The 19,568-nt window shown below is 43.5% G+C and overlaps 1 protein-coding gene across 5 annotated transcripts in view; it reads left to right on the forward strand.

Moving 5' to 3' along the window:
• The window catches only part of nwd2 (NACHT and WD repeat domain containing 2), a 37,678-nt gene extending 18,150 nt beyond the window's left edge, over positions 1 to 19,528 (forward strand). For 4 of the 5 annotated variants that reach the window (XM_031850990.1, XM_031850989.1, XM_031850988.1 and 1 more), the window contains exons 4-8: positions 864 to 980; positions 8,481 to 8,684; positions 9,409 to 9,559; positions 10,942 to 11,531; positions 14,416 to 19,528. In XM_031850990.1, coding sequence (XP_031706850.1) covers positions 864 to 980; positions 8,481 to 8,684; positions 9,409 to 9,559; positions 10,942 to 11,531; positions 14,416 to 18,306 — 4,953 coding nt within the window. In that variant the 3' untranslated portion in view covers positions 18,307 to 19,528. The remainder of the gene's footprint in view (positions 1 to 863; positions 981 to 8,480; positions 8,685 to 9,408; positions 9,560 to 10,941; positions 11,532 to 14,415) is intronic. The other variant, XM_031850992.1, reaches the window with a different exon arrangement.
• The last annotated feature ends 40 nt before the right edge of the window (positions 19,529 to 19,568 follow it).

The following is a 19,568-nucleotide window of genomic DNA, read 5'->3' on the forward strand; positions in this document are numbered from 1 at the left end:
TGTATAGAATGATTCTATTGAAGTTATTCCTTTTTTAAATGTTTTAGACGAGTCACTAATCACTTTAAAATAGTGATTATAGCTGATTTAACTTACAGACATGAGATTGATCTTCTCATGTCACTCTCTTTATACAATGATATAAATTCATCCCCGTTTTATCTACAAGGCTACTTGTATTGTTTAAAATAATGTCAGCAGGGACTGTTGGGGCTTGGGCATTTTCACATTGTCAAAATCTGGCCCTCTTTGAAAAAGTTTGGACTCCCCTGCTATAATGCATCTTATTGTAATCCACATGTCAATCCCCAACTATCAGCGCCCCAGGAGGCTGCAGCAGCGTGGTGCGTTTCCTCACCTTTCTCTGCGTTTGTACAGTTGGAATTGTCTGAGCTGCCAAACCTTGTGACAAAATGTGTCGAGGGAGACCCCCCCCCTCTCCCCTCTCCCCTCTCTGGCATCATGTGTATGTGTGTCACTCCTCCCTACTGGCCTCAAATGCTCAGAGTGGTGTGTGCATGCATGTGTGTGTAAGTCAGTAAAATAAACAGTAATCCCATTTGAGCTTTTGTTTCATTATACTGTAGTAAAACCCAAAACTTGGCATCGTATTTTTTTTCTCAAATTCCCTTAAATGCAGCGCTTCTAACTGTTTTTGTTCTTTGTTCTTTTGAGAGTTGAGGATGGTGATTGGGCTATTTTAAATCAACCTCCTCTATAGTAGAATAACAAAAGCAAAAGGCAAGAAAGCCTTTTCTATTTAGAGGTGTAGGAGAAAGATTCTGCAAGAATGACTACATTGAATTAGTGTTTGTTGGCACATATTAGAAAGTGACTCTTGGCCCATGTTTGTGTGTTGTCAGGTGGTGGACCTGTACTGGGGCGCGGACCCAGAGGAGTGGGACAGTCCGGAGCTGCAGCGACTCAGGATGAAACTCCTGGAGGAATGTCTTAAGACCTCAGCGGGACCATGTTTTGTTGTAAGTATTGCAGCAGGTACACACAGGATTCAGTTTAACAATGTAATGGATTTTATTTAACTGTTGGGATGTTATCACATCGCTGTGCATCCAGGAAAATCCTCTAAAAATCAGTGTGTCCCTCTCCATCTCATTACATGGCTCTGATATGGCATTAAAGCTGGATTGTTCCCAGGCTGTTTGCTTTTGAAGATCTAATAGCAGCGTGAAACGACCTTATAAAAGTGAAATAATAATTCCGAAAAATGACGCTTGAACGTCAGCAGCGTTTGAAGTCCTTTCTTCCGTCTCTATTCTGCTGACAGTGGATAAATATACGATGTAGAATCCTGCTTTATCTCTTTTTCAAACACGTGCAGTTTTTTGATAAAGGTTGATTGAGCTTGGTAGGGTTGTGAAAACGCCAAAAACTGCATCACTTCAGTAAATAATTTTCATTCATTTTACCTGATGGGTCAGCAGCAATATTCAAACAACTTCACAAGCGATATCATCTTCACTGGAGTGCAAAACGAGGAGAAAGTCTCTTATCTTGGGCAGGCTTATTGAAAAGTCCATGCAAAGCTAAAATTACATTTGTATGAATGAGTTATGTGAAGACCTGTGCAAGGGGGGGGGGGGGAAGAGTGGCATGACGCATAATTAGGGCTGACATTTGAGTGATCTTTTTCAGATAATTTTAGGCCACATAAAGAAAAAAAAAAGAGTCAGGCACAAGGAAAGAAAAGGACGAAGATAGGAGGGAAGAGGAGGAAAAAGACGGGAGGAGGAATTGATGGTAAATTATTCAAATGGAACAGATCAGTTTCTAGAGGTTGAAATTGAGGTGAGAGATCACAGGGAGACGTAATGCATTATGGGTAGGGGACAGGAGCCCAGTTCTCCAGGGAACCTAATCTCTTTCCCCAGACTGAGTCTGGTGTTTTCTTCTTCTTCCACCCTGCATGCACTGCTCCGTCCTTCCTCTCTCATTCACAAGTCTCACTCAGTCAAACTCACTTTTCACTGCAAAACACTTGCAGCTTAATGAGTCATTCTAGCTTATTTCCAGGACGTTTTTTTTTCTATTTGACATGAAACAAAGTGCGTTCAAAGCTGATATTCAGCATCAAGGCTCCAAACTCATCACTCCTCGCGAGCAAACAACCTCAGTGGAGTTTGTGGACACTACTAAGTGCAGTATTGCAACATTAGCTCCAGAAAAGGCTATTATATGGGTTGAATGAAGCTTGCACTGTGAAAAACAGCAAGAAATATAACACATGCGTGCCAAATAACGCTCAAAATTAGGCAGGACACTGACATCTTGAATAGGCCGCCCTCTACCCAAAGGGTGCGTTAGATATATACGTACCAGCAGCTAGAGTATGGCATGTGAATGTGAGTGGCACACATGAGTTGTTTGCCTGAACTTCAACAGGTTGCAGTGCCATAAAACATTTACATTAATGTATTCCTAAATATTGGTGTTATATATTGTTAATATTTCTTGCCACATTTTCTCTCAGTCTAATCTACTGCGCGTGCACGCTTTATCTCTCCCAGAGGTGCCTTAATATTGCAACCATTTCTCACAAATATTACTTTGAGAATTGACCCCTGCGCTTTGAAAAAGTTTGCTGATGATGTCGGCAGTCTTGAAGATTTGCCTTCAGTACTTTTTTGTCCTTGTGTGCTCATGTGAAATTTGACGTCGCGGTCTTTAAAGCTCATTGAGACGTTGTGTGCGATATTAGGGCTGTACAATGTGAGCCCAATCAGGCTAAACTGCCCTGAAACTACCAGCTCCGAGTTGAAAAGAAGTTACGCACTCTCCGCTTTTGTGCCGCCGGCTCGGTGTTTACTGCGGTGTTGATTTCATTCATTCCCCGTCGGCCTCGCCGCCCTCCGTCCCTGCTGCAATTTCACCATCTTAACCCGGACTGACCCCAAGCAATACCACACAAGCAGGCACACAGGAACTCGGGTACGCACACACACACAGCTCTTTGTTCAGCCTCCCTCTGATCCGTCTTTCTTCCTCTCTCTCCCTGCTTTCCAAACACACACACCCACACGGTGCGCATACAAACAGAGCATCTTGACCCGAGGCATTCTCTCTGTCATGAGATTGAGAATCGGTTGGGTTGTGACTCTCGGTGATACAGACCCTTTACACCCCGCACACACTCGAGAGAGAGAGACACACACACACAAACACGTCCTCCCCATCTGGCTGGTTAAATCTTTAATGGCGCGTTCCACTCGTCCATCTCTGTGGTGAATGAAGGGTTTTATGCAGAGGAGGCCACATTAGCTCCACAGAATGAAGTCCCATTCAGACTTGTCAGAGACAGCTGCCTTTAGTCCCTGCGGCCCGGCTCCCGGTTTCCAGGACCGGGGAGCTACGAGCGGCAGCCTTGGGTTCTTTGATCAGGGACTTGGATCCCCGTTTATGACAGTTCTGGGTTGTCTGGGCCGTCTCCGGAGAACCGTTGTTTATTTTTACGAGGTGGTAGACCTATATATATATACAATTGTACAATCAGTCACATGGCAGTAAGAGGGGACTTCAAAGAGCAGCTGATCTGGGGGTCTGCAGCGCATAACAACTGTCACAAAGCCCAGTGCAGGGATCAGAGTGAGAAAAAAAAGGGATGAACAGAAGAAAAGAGAAGGAAAACATTACATCTGTATTGATTATTGGTGTAAAATAGAGGAGGTGGGGTGCGTTTCTGTTGCAGGAGGAGACAGTTAAAGAGCGGAGGAGAGTAAAGGAGGATGGGAGCTTGAAGTTGGAATAACAGGTTCCCCAGAAACACTACACAGGAAACAGGATTGGCTTGCGTAGTGTAGGTGTGTTTCTTGCTGCCACAGAGGATCTGTGCAACAACTAGAAACCTCTTTATACTCCTTTTGGCACTCACATCTCTCCTCGTTCACCTCTACGAATCAGTCAGTGCTGTGCCGTGCTCGAGAAACAAAATAAGAGCATCGATGTCTAGACTAACCTCCACATCTCCTTCCTGTGTTGTAAATTCCACGTGAAGGCAGACAAAACGCTACGTCACATCTCCACCTGATCACTGAGAATTAAATATCACTATTTCAGATGACGTGAAAAAATGATCCGTGAGGGAAATTACAACTATATAAAAAACAACACGTTTCTTTTCTTTTAGAGGGCATGTGTGACCATCAGGATTTAGAGTTGTCTTAGTTCATGAGACAGAGCTGCTGTATAACGAGCTTTGGATACGTCTTTCTTTATGAGCAGGAATCAATCGCAGCGAGTGTTTTACAAAGGGCACGGCTGAACACATGACAGGTGGCAGTGCAGGGTTGCTAGATACACACACACACACACACACACACACCTGGGTGAGGGTGGGCTTTTCCTCTAACCTGTCGATGCAATAAAGCTGGTTTCCATGGCGATCACAGGGGTTGGCATGGTGACAGTGTCATTGACCCGGAGATTAAGCATGACAATGAGCCATGACTGCTCTTCTGCTCTCCGACGGTCTCAAATTCCCTCGTGTAAAAAAAACACTAAAACTTGATAAATGCCTCAAGGATGAGTATCGGCAAACAGCGCGCGGACGCTCGTCCGGTTCTTCTGCTTTTTTTTACTCTCTCCGTGTTGCAGGTTTGCCGCGTGTAAGAGGATAGTAGAGGATACTGTAGCTCTTATTTTCTCTCTGCCTCTCCTCCATTCATTTAGCATGATGTAAGACCTCTCATCTTCAGGGGAAGTTGGATATTCAAAGCAAATAGTCAGTGCCTAGAATCCAGCAAAGAGAGAAACATGCAAGAATTGAACAAAAGACTGACTTATTTGAATGTGGAAATTGCCTGTGTTCTTGAAAATTGCTGTAGTTCAAATAGTGTAATTTGGCAAGTCTGAAGCTTTGTTGCAAATCCATACAGCTCACTTATTTGAACTTTTCAAGTGTGCTGTCGACAGACACAATAAAATTCACAAATAAAATAGAGGAGCTGCTCACAGCTGCGGAATAAATCAGGTGGTGTGTGCTAGTGAGACAGCTCCTGATCTTGAAAACATAAAAGGAAAATAAGTATTGATTCTACGCAAAAACATTTTTATGTTATTTTTCATCAATAAATCGTGTGAAATGACAGAAACCGTCATCTCTTCATACCCAATACTTGTTTGACTTCCTACAGCCTCAATCCCATTTGTTCCCACTGAAGATGTAAATCTTTAAGAGCAATTATGTAAAAGCTCTGTAGCGGTGGATTATTACACATTTTCTGATCATTGATTTTTAACAGCTTTTGGACAACAACATGCTATGGCACGAAGGACGGCAATACTAATACTTTTCTGACAATAATAAAATATATAGAATTGACCAGCCTTTTTCTTACAGAGCACTTTGATTTATTGTACTGCAACAACAGTATAAATTACAGCAAACTGTGTGATATAATATCAGTTTGTAGTGAGGTTTTGGCTCACTGCTCTGTGAGTGAGCGCGCATGTCTCTGAAACTTAAATATTTCTCTGTTCAGATCATCGGTTTCTTTTTAGAGGCGTTCCTCCCTCTGCACTGCCAAAGCTTACGCAGCAAATATCGGAACAGTTGACTGTGTGTTCCCTTGATTGATTGACCCTGTGAGTGTTTGATTTGTTGATTCATACTGTAGCTGTGTACGATATCGGAGACGCCTCTCCCAACTGGCTCATCAGATAAAGTGCACTTAGCCAGAGTATAAAACCCAGAGGAGGGAGGCAGGCAGAGGATAGCGTTTGGACGCTTTCTGCTTTGCTTATTGTCACTTTAGCCTCCTATGTTTCTTGCACCTGCGGCTGCTAAAGTGTAATAAGAACTACTACCTCTCGGTCCACACATAGGAGTGAAGTTCTGCTGTCTGGAGATCACGAAATGTTAAAACCACCCGGCAAATATTTGGACATCTTTTACAGTTTGGCCTTGGTAAGTTGGGGGGGATGACAGAAGTGACAGTGGATTACATTAAGTGGAGTGCTGTGTGTGTGTGTGTGTGTGTGTGTGTGTGTGTGTGAGTGTGTGTGTGTGTGTTAGCATTAGCATTAGAACATTACAAGCTCTGCGAATGGTTTGAAATGGTATTCACTTCCTGTAGTTGGCGTAAGAATGTCTTGTTTGTTGGTTTCACATTTCTGGTGAGAAAAGCTAAAAATGAAACTTATCTTTCCGCATTTTGGAGAGCAAATGTATGCAGTTAATTGTGTCCTTTTTTTATTCTGAGCTAAATGGTGCACCTGTCACTTGAAACAGTTTGTTTTTGAATGTAGCTCATGACCGCTCCTGTCAATCGCAGCGGAAGATAGCGAGCAGCCTGCCCTAATTATCTATTAAGCTCTTTGTTTTGGCAGGAAGGGAACGCAGAGAGTTACATACAAGAGGGAATCCCTTTCCTTTCTTCCTCTATTTTGTACTTTCTGTCTGACAGATAGCTTGGCTCATGTTCTGTACTTAAAGTCGCACTATTTTCTTACGAGGCTTCTTGCTTTATTGCATGCACTTGAATATTCCAGTCCTTTTACTATTCAGGGGATTAAAAAAAACTTTGTTTTTCACCCTTCGGTGCAGGATACATACATTTAATGTGTTGTTCCACTGCATAAGTGGGTCGGCGTCATGTTTTATAGAATGCGAACGATGGGTTTGGATACAAAATGCAATACCCAACCTTGAAAATTACACCTCCTCCTCCAAAACAGCTGATACTGTACATGGAAACTATCTTCCAAATCCCCAAATAGCTGCAAAAAGAACCTTCGGTATCAAATGTGTGCAACAAGGCCACAAAGCTGCATGTAAAACGATTCCGCCACCGGGCATTGCTGGGTTTTGAGAGTGTGCTCTCCTGCAGACCATGCCACATGCCATCATCTGATTCCTCTTGTTCTCTGCATCTGTTCCCGTTGCGAATGCCAAGGGAGCGAGGAGCCCAACATGGAATGGCTTTGAAGCGTCATTGCCCCGAGCGCACCAACGTAGTTTTCCTGCTCATCGGAGCTCACAGTCATTTGGCTTGTCCCTCACTCGCTGCGCGTCTTCACCCCGAGACTTCGACTGCATGTGAATTACGACACATGGAGTAAAGATCAGCTGGTCATGGAGCGGAGGATTTCCAGTGATTTTTTTTTTTGTATTTTTTTTGCCCTCATTCTCTGCGAATGTGACTGATAGAGCACATTAGGGATCGAGCCAAGAAACGGCCCTGATCATATCCTGAGGTACCTGTCACTCAGAAGCATGTGCGTAGATGCCGAGGGGGAGGAAGGGAGACTCATTGGAGCTTACAGTAGATACGCCATGTGGAGTGGAAGATAATAGTGGGATGAAAAGGCCACTATTTAATTTGATGATGTCTAATCATGCAGCTGAGTGTTCTAGTTCTCTGGCTGAGACGATATGGAGAGCGATTGCCGGTATTAGCTTTGGTGAATAAGACTGTAGATGATGGTGTCGGCGCCCGTGACGAAAATAACATTAACTTGGAGTACAGAAGCACAATTAAATCAAATTTCACGGTATTTGACTCTCACAAATCTACATTGCTCACTTTAATTAATGCATTCACTTCCTTTTCATTTAAAACAGTCCCATCTGTTCTATATAGGAAGCAAATCTGCTCATTCGCTTAATACTACTGATTACTGGGCATTAGGGAAATTTGGCCACGGCTGTGTATTTTATATAACAGCGTGTCATCCAAATATTTGCCGAGAAGCAGCAGAACAAATCTGCTTTTTCTTACGGAAAACAAAGAATTATTCAGCCTGGGTTGGTATTGGACCTCAGTGGTTTAGAGGTAATTATTAATTAATCATATATATCCTTATTCATATCATACTTTTGTTTTAAAAAGTATCATTTTGATATCAGCGCTGTAGCTCGTGATGTGTAGCCCAGTCAGTTTGTGTCTTCCTTTTGAAAATGACTTGCGGCCTGTTGCTTTGTCACTCGTGTGAGAATGCAATTTTCTGTCTTTTACATATCGTCATGTTGTGATATTTGTGCGATAGTGTGTGGCGGGCAGGTGGCATTTTCACTGAACAACCACAGTCTTTATCTCGCTTGAGCATGAATGTTATTTTTAACACTTGAACGTTAATGTCTCTATGTGGGAAGAGGGGTGCAACACTTTCATATTTAAATAGTACACTGTACATATGAGGCTGTAAAGCAATTTCCATCCAAGAGAGAGCTGTCAGTAGTGCACACACAGAGTGGGGAATCGTGGTGGCAGTTACGACCCTGATGTCACAATTTGGCTGGTGGATGTCCCAACTGCACCACAGTTGCGCCTGTGGCTCTGAAATTGCCTTAAATAAGTCACACTGTGTGCATCATTGACTCTGGAATTCACCCTGCACCACTGGTCAAAAAAAAGTAAAAAAGAGCCCTAAAACAGTGTGAAGGAACATGATTATACACATTTGCTGTCGCCCTCTTTCTCACCTTCCCTGCCCTCTATCTCCCTTTCCTTCCTTCCCCCCTTCAGGGTCTGGTGGGAGAAAAGTACGGCAGCATCCGAGTGCCGGGGGAGGTGGAATCAGCGGAGTTCGAGATGATCTTGGATGCAGCGGTGGAGGCGGGGCTGGACACACACATCTTGGAAGAGTGGTACTGCAGGGATGAAAACTCTGTGCCACCCGCATACTACCTCAAACCCAAAGCCCAAATGCTTAAGAACTACCAGAACTCTGTGAGTCCGGCTAACATGATACCACTACAAAGGGCAGAAAAGGGATTTGTCTTCCTGATTATTATGTTACCCACATGGATGTTACCAAATGGAGGTTTTTACAGTGCCGATAATGGATTCTTGTCCTTGGGATCAGTGCTTCATGAATAAAATGATCCTTGAGCAACGTATTTTATATGCACATGCAGAAAAGAAAAGCAACTTTGTCTCAGGCAGCTCTCGAGCCCTTATGAAGTGCTGCGCTTTACGGTTTGCCAAAAAAACAGTTTTACGTGCAAATTACCGCAAAGTTAATTTATACAAAACTGTTTCAACCTTCGTATATCTATAGAGATGACAGAATATCTGGATGAGTTTTGTTTAAAAAAAAACTGCGTGATGATGTTGCTGAGTTTCACTTTAGTCATAAAAACATGTGCATTGTTGGCCAGCGTGGCCCTCAAACACACTTTAGGATGCTAAAAACATTACGATATGACAGTTTCGTAAAATATCTCAAATTCCCTTTTAGATATCATCACTCAAAAGAAATCAATCATACCAGTTAAGATTTTCTCAAGCGATCCGGCCCATTTTAAAATGAATGCCTCTCACATGAAACATGAACAATATTCCCTTTGTTGCAGTATGCTTCCGCACAGTACTTGAATAGCCACGTTCCCTCAGTTCCTATTTAAGCTGTGGAGTCAGACTGTCCCTCTTCCCTGCTCTCCGTCCTGCCTAGATGGAGTCAAGCAGCGCAGCCAAGACCAAGAATGACAAAGCCTGGAGGAACGTGTCGGAGGAGATCAAGAGGATCTTCCGAACGGCGGTGCTGCAGCTTCAGGAGAAGGGGACCATGAAGAGCGCTCAGGCCAACAAATTCCTTTGCTCTGGTTAGTTTCAGGTCGACTTCTTCTTGCTTTTTTCATCTTCATATGTCACATCTTTTGAAATAGAGAAAGCTTCTGCTGAGAAAAAAATGATGATTTCTTTCAAAATATACCATTAATTCTTTAGGAGGATACAAATCACGCAGCAAAGGTCATATATTTAATGAGTGAGGCCGCTGCGTAGATCGTCATCTTGTCACTAAATTGGTAACAAGAGATGAGATGCAATCGGGATCTGTCGGACTCAGCTCAGCAGATGACGGTGATTGATCGATCGATCCGATTTTATGTTCACCTCTCGGTCATTAATCCAAACAGTGTTTTGCAAATGACAGGTGAAAGCCTGAAGACCCTCCCCTTTTTATTCATGTTTTTAATTGTTATTATGCAATAATGTCAGTGGTTATCAGGCGGATTATTGAGGAACAAAACCACCATTTGCCATTCATTGTGGTTCATTGTGGTTCCATTAAGATCAAACATCAAAACAGAGATTCGAGTAAGAAAACAAAACGGTTATCCTCAGATTTTCATACCTCTGCTGGTGTAAAAGCTAAAGGACGATTCCTCCCACTGTTTATTTTCCCTCTGCGAGGTTTGATTGCTCCGTATCAGCTCCTGTGTGTAACAGACTCCACAGAGGAATCACCCAGTTATTACTGAATTGTTTGGAGAGCGTTGAATTAATCTTTCAAGACATCTCTTTTTCTCAGACTGTCACTGAGGTAGATGATCTCTAAGCAATATGCCATCTGAGTCTGATGACAGGTCCCGGCTTTACAGGCCTGGCCCTGTTCTGATAGAGCAGGCACAAGATGTAGCGTTTTTTTTATGGAAGGAAATAAAGAATAAGCTAATTAAAGAATTGCAAGTTTTATAATTTCACATGAAAAAGGAAGCCTCTCCTTTGTGTCAGGAAACTGCACTTTTTATACACTCTAATTGGGCTTTAAGCAGCGCTTGAGGAAGTTGTGCCGTCTCCTGGAACTTTCCTTTTTCACTTTTCTCGCTCCCACCTAATTAGTAAGCTACCATGTGAGCTGAACTACACAGGAGATGCTGGCGGAATTTCAGTCAGCCGGCTCTTTGTTGTTGTTGGGGAGCCTGTGATACAGTTCAGTAGTGCTGGCTTTGTTTCCTCTAAAATAAGGCTCAAGAGAAAACTATCTAATCGGAGGCTAAAGGCTTCCAAAATCCATTCGGCTCTGCTCCTGAAAGAATTCTAAATCTTACATCTGTAAGATGTTTATCTTTGAAAGTTATACATAATAAACCAGAGGTGGTCCTTATCGGCCATTAAGTCAAAACACAATGCTGATTTGAGGCATTGTTGAGTTGAGTTGAGTCGAGGACGACGTCTAAGTTGTATTTTTCTCTTATTTCAGCCTTGGAGGATGAATTAGACTTTGCCCTTGGGAAACAAACTCCTGCCTTTCTCAGGAAATGTGTCTGCTACATTCGCAAGATCGCCAACTTCGACCGCTTCGCCAAAATCCCTGACATGACCCGCTACATGGACATCGTGGTCAGCGGCGATCGCGTCATGCGCAACCAGGAATCCTACGAACGCCTTCTGAAGATACGGGACGAGTTCATCCCCACAGTCGTCGCTGCCTCCAACCTCCGCGTCTACTCTTCGGTCACCCACTGCGACATGAAGTTGGGCTACTCCCAAGAAGTGGAGAGCAACTATGTGGAGGGTCTGTGTAAACAGTTCTACGAGGACATGGTGGATATCATTCAAGCCACCGTCCAGCAGAACTTGGGCACGGAGACGGACCCGCTGTACGACGAGATCCTGCAGCACCTGTCGCTCTGTAAAAGCTACGCTGAACTCTACCAGTTCAAGACCGAGTCGTTGGATTACATACAAGAGTACCTTCTGCCCTCCAAGGGGAGCAGAATGAGCCCTCTGGTGGTGTACGGGGGACCTTGCACTGGGAAGACACTGCTGCTATCCGAGGTGGCCAAACAGGTGAGACATGACGAGCAGTATGTTTTGAAAATTACGGTGTTATCTTTCTCCTTTTCGTGTGATCCCCGCCCCTCCTTCTCCCTCACTTCAGCCGGCTCTCGCAGTGCGTTCACGCTTGCACTCGTCTTGTCTGTCTGATCTGAGCATGTGTCCATCTTTGTACCGCGTTGTATGAGGGGGCGTGCAACTGTTCATCTTTTCTCATCAAACGCTCGCTTTGACCATCTGCGCGTCTGCCAAAAGACAGCACACTGCCATGCACACGTCTATAATTTCCTGTCAGGCCGTGCGATCGTGTGCACTGTACATCCACATATGACTTCACGGGTTTGCTTTTTTTGTGTGTGTGTGTGTGTGTGTGTGTGTGTGTGTGTGTGTGTCTGTGTGTGTGTGTGTGTGTGCATCTGTAAAGATTTCTGCCAAGCATGTGTACATTTGTTTCTCAAAGCGAGTGTGCCGTGCGTGCGTAGATCTGTGTTTTCTGTTCGGTCTCTGGCTTTTGTGTGTGCCATCTGGCTGCCCGGGTACATTAGGATCACACCATAGCCAAGATCACACGGCACAAACCCGCAGATCTACCGCTGCTGTCCAACCCTTTGTGATAAACGTCACATTGACACATTCATGTCATCCAGGTTCATTAAATGTTACAAGGTACAATAACAGCAATGCAACAACGATCAAAGCCTCCAGTGTTAAAGATTACCACGGGCCGTACGGATGAAAGTAGAAACAACACAGAATGTACAGACGCACTCTCATAAAGCCGAGCTTAGTGATCGAGGAGGTGTGTTAGAGAACATGGACAAGGATTAAGTAACAGGACCATGTGTCTAGTTTCTAGTTATCAAGGGAGTTAAACCTCCTTTTTTAGAGCCTGGCCTGATTTCCGTGCCTTAAACTTCTTTGTTCTTTCTAGTTTTCAATACCAGGTGGATCTTTCAAAAGCATCCTTTTAACCATTTTGGCAGTCAATCTATTTCCTCAAGTATAAATTAGTTTTTGTAAACAAAAAAGGGAAAACTGCTTCCTCAAATCATCAGAAAGGTTTTTAGGTATGCACAAAAAGCTAGATATCAGTTTTGTCCGTTATTTGTTTAATTGACTGGTAATTAGAAATAAATTGTCTGTTTTGGCTCGAATAAATAAAACGATTTTCATTGAAATGATTCAAACGATTGTATCACATTTTGTACTACCACACATATTACTGCCCACACAGATTCACCTCCTGATTTATTATACAATCTTATTACACCAATACAGTCTGTGACTGGTCTGTCTAATTTTACATGTGAAACTGCACTGACTACTTTAGTCCCAAAAAAAGAGAGAGAAAAGGACCGAAATCATAAAATACTTGCTTCCAGAACCAGAAGATGTAGTTTACCCTAGATGTTGGATGTTGATCACACAGCTTTAGTATGATAATTGTAGTTTTCTGCAGTTGGCTGAAGTTTCTCACCAGCATATCGTCCTGTGTGTTAATCCCCAGCCAGTTAGTACTTGCAGCAAGTTCAGACAGAAAGAATAATAGTTTGAAATCCTATGTGGCCTCGGTGTTTGAAGGAGAAAGGGACGTTATTAGATTTGGGTGAGACTAAAAGAGGCGATGCGCTGTCCAAACAATTCCAAGGGTGAAGTGGTCTGGGGCCGCTGCGCCACAAGCTCTGTGCTTGAGTCCACAGAGTGTAATTCACACCAACCTGTTTGTTTTATCTTCTCACTTTTGAGCTCAGACCACACCAGATCTTCATATAATGCAATAAATACCAACCACAGCTTATGTGAAGCAGATATGTGTGTAAACTCAGAAGCAAAGACACAGAGTCCTCCTTATTAATCTTTTCTTATGTAGTAGTACAGGTAATATGTCCTGTTTTTGGTTTTAGTATTTAAGAAACGTCCGTTGTAATATGTACATATAGTGTCATAGGGAAGAAAAAAAGTGTACCAATATTGTTAACTTTAATTCATGCGCATAACCTGTGAACCTTCAATCTACATTACTCACTACAAACAATGACTATTTGTAAAAATATACCAATTTATGAAAGTCAAGCAGGCTGACTAATTGTATTTGAGTTTTATAAATTCAGTCATGCACACAGACATCTGTAAAACATTTATAATTGTAAATAATCTACTTACAGATTCTGTGTCGCTCTCTCTTTCTTCCCCGTCTCTCACGCATACAAACAGCTGAATGTGGAGCAGGCATCATCACTATTGCCCTAAATGTGTCAAAAAAACATCTTAATGTCTCCCCAAATCTCAGCTGGTACCATTTAATGAATTCATGAATGGAATTATAATGTCAACGAAGCCTAAACAAATTGGAATAGTGCTCATTCATAGACTGTTTCTCATGATTGAAGAAATGATTCATTTATGAATTAAATCTATGTAAGAATTACTTTGAGAACATCTGAGGCCATTTAACATGACTGAGATTTGCACATTTTTAAATGTCTAATAACAGTTAGAAATGTTGTTCAGCACACACACTGTCATAAGGTAAAATGTATGAAACCTCTCTTCCTTGCGGTGCTCATCAGCCCTGCCTCGTACTGTTAGAACAACAATTACTTAGGTCCCTCGAGCTTCACTGTAGAGCTTTGATCATTCTAGTTGTTTGACCAAACCGAGCAAAATACAAGTACAGTTTACTCACAGTAAATTTTAACAAATGTCAGAAAATGTTCTCCATTTTTTATGATTTCTATTTTTCAGATTTGTTGGGATTTTTTTATTTGATCCCCAGTTTATAGTCTCATGTAACAATCATATGTGCTATTCTAATGTGGACTATTTAAAGAACTTTGAACTAAAAATTGTACTCTACATATTCTAAAAATCATCTCTGAATGCTTTTTTTTTTCAGGCCTACACATGGCTGCAGCAAGAGATGGGCCCTGAAACCGACCCAGTTGTTATTGTCCGTTTTATTGGCTCCAGCCTGCTCTCCACAGACCTACGCACTCTCCTCCAGAGCATTTGTGAACAGATTGCAATAAACTACCGCTGCCTGATTCACTTTTTGCCTAACAAGATCCAGGAGATGAAGGAGCTTCTGATCAACCTTCTAGGGGAATCTTCATTCCACCGGCCTTTGGTCATTGTCCTGGATGCCCTGGAGCAGCTCACCGATGCGGACGAAGTTCGCAAGCTGTGGTGGCTCCCCATACATCTGCCTCGGACAGTCCGCATTGTAGTCTCAACGTTGCCCAATAAACACGGCATCCTGCAGAAACTTCGACAGCTCATCCATGATGAGGGGTATTATGTGGAATTAATCCAGAGGGACCGCAAGGTCTGCAGCCAAACATTAAAACAGCAGTTGCTTGGGGTGAAGAGAAAGGTCACCTCAGGCCAACAGATCTATGTCAATGAGGCACTTGCCAAGTGTACATTGCCAATGTTTGTCAACCTCATCTACAGAGAAGTAGTTCATTGGAGGTCTCACAAAGATGTGGACGACAGGTCCCTGTGCTCCACAGTGCACGAAAGCATAGAACAGCTCTTCTACTCAGTGGAGAACAAGTTGGGACAACGATTTGTCTTCCGAGCATTAGGGTACATCACCATGGCCAAGGCTGGGCTAACTGAGGTCGAGCTGGAAGACATTCTGTCGCTTGATAATATAGTTCTTGGTGATGTCATTGTGGCAACTTACCTCAAAAACCCCTTGAGGATCTCTTATGATTTGGTTGCAAGGCTTAAAGAGGAGCTGGATGGTTATCTGGTGGAACGTCAGGTACGTAACGTCACCTTGATGGTTTGGGCCAACAGACACCTGCATCTCATTGCCCAGAAGTTGTATCTCAGCAACGAGGAGGACGTCCATCAAATGCACAGCCTTCTAGCTGAGTACTTCCTGGGGGCATGGTCAGGAGGCAGGAAGAAGATCTTCACTTACGATAACAACCATTTCACTTCCCTGAATATATCTCATCACAAAAACCCCCATCAGTCCCATGAAAAAACGTCCTCTGACAAGTACTCCTATGACAGACAGACTCCAGAGCAGCCTTGGGTGTTCCAGTGCAATCTTTTGGAGCCGGACATTTTCTTTGTCAACCATAGGAAGATGACAGAGCTGGTGTACCACCTTACCAGGAGTGGGCGCACTGATGACCTCATGTTTGGTGTTATCATGAACTTCAGCTGGCTGTACACAATGATCAAGATTGGCCAGTTTGAAAAGGCTGTAACAGACATTGACCTAGCTTACAGCTACACCCAAGAGAAAGAACTGAAGTTCCTGGCCACCACTCTCCGTAGCATCAAAGTAAAAGTGCTGAAAAACCCAGCGTCACTGTCTGCAGAACTGCAGCAAAGGCTTCTGCCGGTTGTCACCTCCCTCCCCAAGCTCAGACACCTCCTTCTGGAGTGTGACAAAGATGGCCCGAAGTACTGCTCCATTGTGCCTCTCCACTCCTCTATGGATGTCACCTACAGTCCAGAGAGGCTTCCTCTGTGCTCTAGCTACATGCAGATTGTGGAGATCGTGCCCACTCTAGCCCCAAACATAGTCCTTGTAGCCCTCGAAGATGGGTCTGTCAGCACCTGGGATGTCGAGAGTAGACAACTTCAAAGACAGATCGACACAGCCAAATCCGTTGTGCTTGGAATCAGGCTAACCACTGATGAAAAGTATCTGGTCGTGGCCACAACCAAAAACACGTTGCTCATCTATGATAATCACAAGTCCTGCCTTTTATCCGAGGTTGAAATCAAGGGGTCCAAGCAAGGCGGTGTCACTGGTGGGGTGGCCTTTATCAATGGTTTTACTTTGTCCACCCACCATGCTTTGGCTTGGCTTGAGGCTAGTAAAGAAGTCAACGTTATTGACCTACTCTACGGTTGGCCTCTCTACCAGTTTCATTGCTGGTATGAGGTGACTTGTGTCCAGTGCTCTCCAGATGGAATGTACGCCTTCTGTGGCCAGTACCTCAACACTGCATCCATCTTTCATCTGGGAAATGGGGACAAGTTGGCCACTGTGACCTCTGAGTTTTCTGGGGGATTCGTAAAGTCCATTCTAATTCTGGACACCCTTAGCCAAATGGTGATGGTTGACAATGAAGGCAGTTTGTCAGTATGGAACACCAAAGAGATCACCAATCCACGTCTGATGGAGGATTACGATTGTAGAGGGGATGACAGTGAAGTGGTGGGCATTGAGTTATCTGAAGACCAGCGCTCCATTCTCATTTGCAAGGCCAGAAGTATCGAGGTTCTGGACACAAAAGTATGGAAAATGGTAGAGAAGTTCAAAGCCAAACGCACTGAACGCTTTGTGGCTGCTGTTCTCTCCAAGAATGGACAAAGCATTGTGGCCTCCATGGAGAACACCTCCTCCATCTTTGTCTGGAGGAGGGACAGTGGACAGTGCATGGCTAGCCTGATTGAGATCTCAGGGGCTATCGTCAAACTCATTAAATCAACCCACCACAACCTGCTCCTTTCTGTTGCCAGCAGTGGTGTGCTGTCTGTTTGGGACATTGATATCATCACCGCCATGTCTAATATTGACAAAACAGGCAAGAAGATCCAGACCTTGCAGCTGTCCGGCAGAGAGGATTATGTGTTTACCATGGACGGTTCGGAAGCTGTCCACAAGTGGAACTTCGGCACTGGCTTTATTGAAACAGTCTTTAAGCACGAGGGCATAGTGGAGAACTGTGTCTTAACCTCCTCAGGGGATCTCATGGTGACATCAGATGACAAGTCCAGTCAGTACATCTGGCAAACCACCACTGGAGAAAACATCTTTCGCATCAATGGACAGAAAATATCACAGCTGCTAATCACCCACAATGACCAATTTGTGGTGTCTCTCTGCGAGCAGAACGCCTCCAGAGTCTGGAGGCTCGGGACTGGGCACAAAGTGTGCAACATTTTGGTCACCCTCCAGAATGCACTGATCACCACAGCAAATACTTTCCTTGTGGGAAGCTCCAAAAACAAGCTCCTCGCTGTCAGCCTGTGGTCAGGCAGCGTATCCAAGAAGTTTGTCTGTGACGATGGCATTACTATTGTCAACTTCAAGCTCATTCCTGACTGCCCTGACTGTGTGGTGTTCATCACATCCACAGAGACCGTCTTCATCTGGAATGTGGCAGATGAGTCAGTTTGCAGGCGAGTCCAGCTGCCAACCAATTTCCTCAAAAATCTCGAGGACTTCCAGATCTCGCCCAATGGGAAAGTAGGAATTGTGTCCAAAGGTGATGAGAATATTAATGTCCTGGATCTTCATAGCGGGAAGCTGAGGCTTGTCCATGCTGCTGGTATAATTTGGCGTCAGAAATTATCGAGAGATGGACGTTATCTAGTGTATGTCTGTTTCCGGAGCTGCGATGAAGACGATGAGGCCGGTGTTGTGTCCAATCTGATCGTGATGCGCCTTGCTGATGGCAAGAGCATCGGCACATGCTCCCTGTACAAGACGCCCACTTTCCTGTCTCTCTCTCAGCGAGCACTAAACATCATCATTGGCTTCGAGGACGGCAGCATCGGCACATACACAGTAGTGGATCGTGTGGATGCTGCCCTCAAGATAAAGATAGCCACCTCCAACAGCCGACAGATTGTCAACAATGCCTCGCAAAAGGTGCGGCCCAAATGTGGCAACCATTCCTTTAAGACCGTTGCCGACTGCACTTGGAGGGAGTCAACCGAGGTCTTCTCCAGGGACAGCCCTATCAACGTGTCTGACTCTGGTGAGGGCGAGTCGACCACGCCTACAAAAAAGACTGAATTGCTGCAGTGATAGGTGGAGATCAGAGTAGCAGGTGGAGTTAGGACAGGCGGGTGGAGAGAGGTGACAAAGTTTTGAATCTCTGGGGTTGCAGTTGATTCTTGTTTACAGCCACGTGATTCAGCTGCAGATGTCAGCCCTCTGGGTAGTTAATGGGCCGACCGTTTAAACGCTGCACTCAAATTATGTATTACTTACTTCCAACTTATGATACAGTTTCTCTTTGTTTTACACACGAAGACTGTTAGAAAAATACTGTTTTTGAAAAGAAGAGAAATGTAAATTCTGTGAGTATTAGTTTGCCATTATGTGTCCTTTTGCATTTGAAGAACAAAGATTATTATTCAAATGTCTTGGTCAAACATTTTCAAAGCCATTCCAGTGATCTTAGCCACTTTCATTGTACACTATCTTTATTTACATTGTGCACATTAAGCCATAATGTCTAAGAGTAGATTTACGTTTGTATCAACATCAGTCGGTACTGTAGAAAAAAGGAAGAACTATGAACATATGTACATATCCCTTTATGGCTGCTGCAATTTGTGCAACTCCTTAAAAATGTTATGTTGTGCTTAATGCAATCAAAGTGAGTGCCTGGAATTTAAATGTTCTTTATGTGCAGATTACAAGATTTATGAAAATGCAGGGAATTTGTAAACACAGTACACACACACAGTTACACAACACTTGCATTGATGTTAAATCTAAACGATCAGTGTACCGAAATCCAGTCAACAACACGAGAGATCGATGGCATTGCTCTTCGCAGTGACAGTTGTAGAAATTTCTTGGAACAGTTCACGGAAATTTGGTGTGAATTTACCTGCAGTTCCATCCGTCTGTGTGCTGTTTGTTTTAAGGGGAAACACCAGTATTGAGCATACAGTGTAGCATAGCACCATACACATTCACGCCTTAACCAGTGTAATTGCTTTAGGTTTCGTGGAGTTTGTTCAAATGTGTCAGTAGAATAAAGGACAGAGTGATTAGCCCAATGTTTCACTGAAACACCTTGCTCATGTGAATATATTTAGAGGTTTAGAGAGTAGATGGAAGCACTTTATCAGTGGTTTGTGAGAAATTATTAGATTTATTTATATGAAACATTGTGTAAATTGTTTAACGTGATCTAGAGTTGTCTTAAAATAGGTACTGGATATGCCTTCAAAAATACACAAGGCCACCCTGGTACTTGCGGTCTACAGTTAACTCACTTGAAATGCTACAGTCTCTTTCTATATATATATATATATATATATATATATATATAT

This window comes from Anarrhichthys ocellatus, unplaced genomic scaffold (genome assembly GCF_004355925.1).
Source record: "Anarrhichthys ocellatus isolate YVR2014 unplaced genomic scaffold, GSC_Weel_1.0 scaffold11, whole genome shotgun sequence".
In the NCBI taxonomy this organism is placed as follows: Eukaryota; Metazoa; Chordata; class Actinopteri; order Perciformes; family Anarhichadidae; genus Anarrhichthys; species Anarrhichthys ocellatus.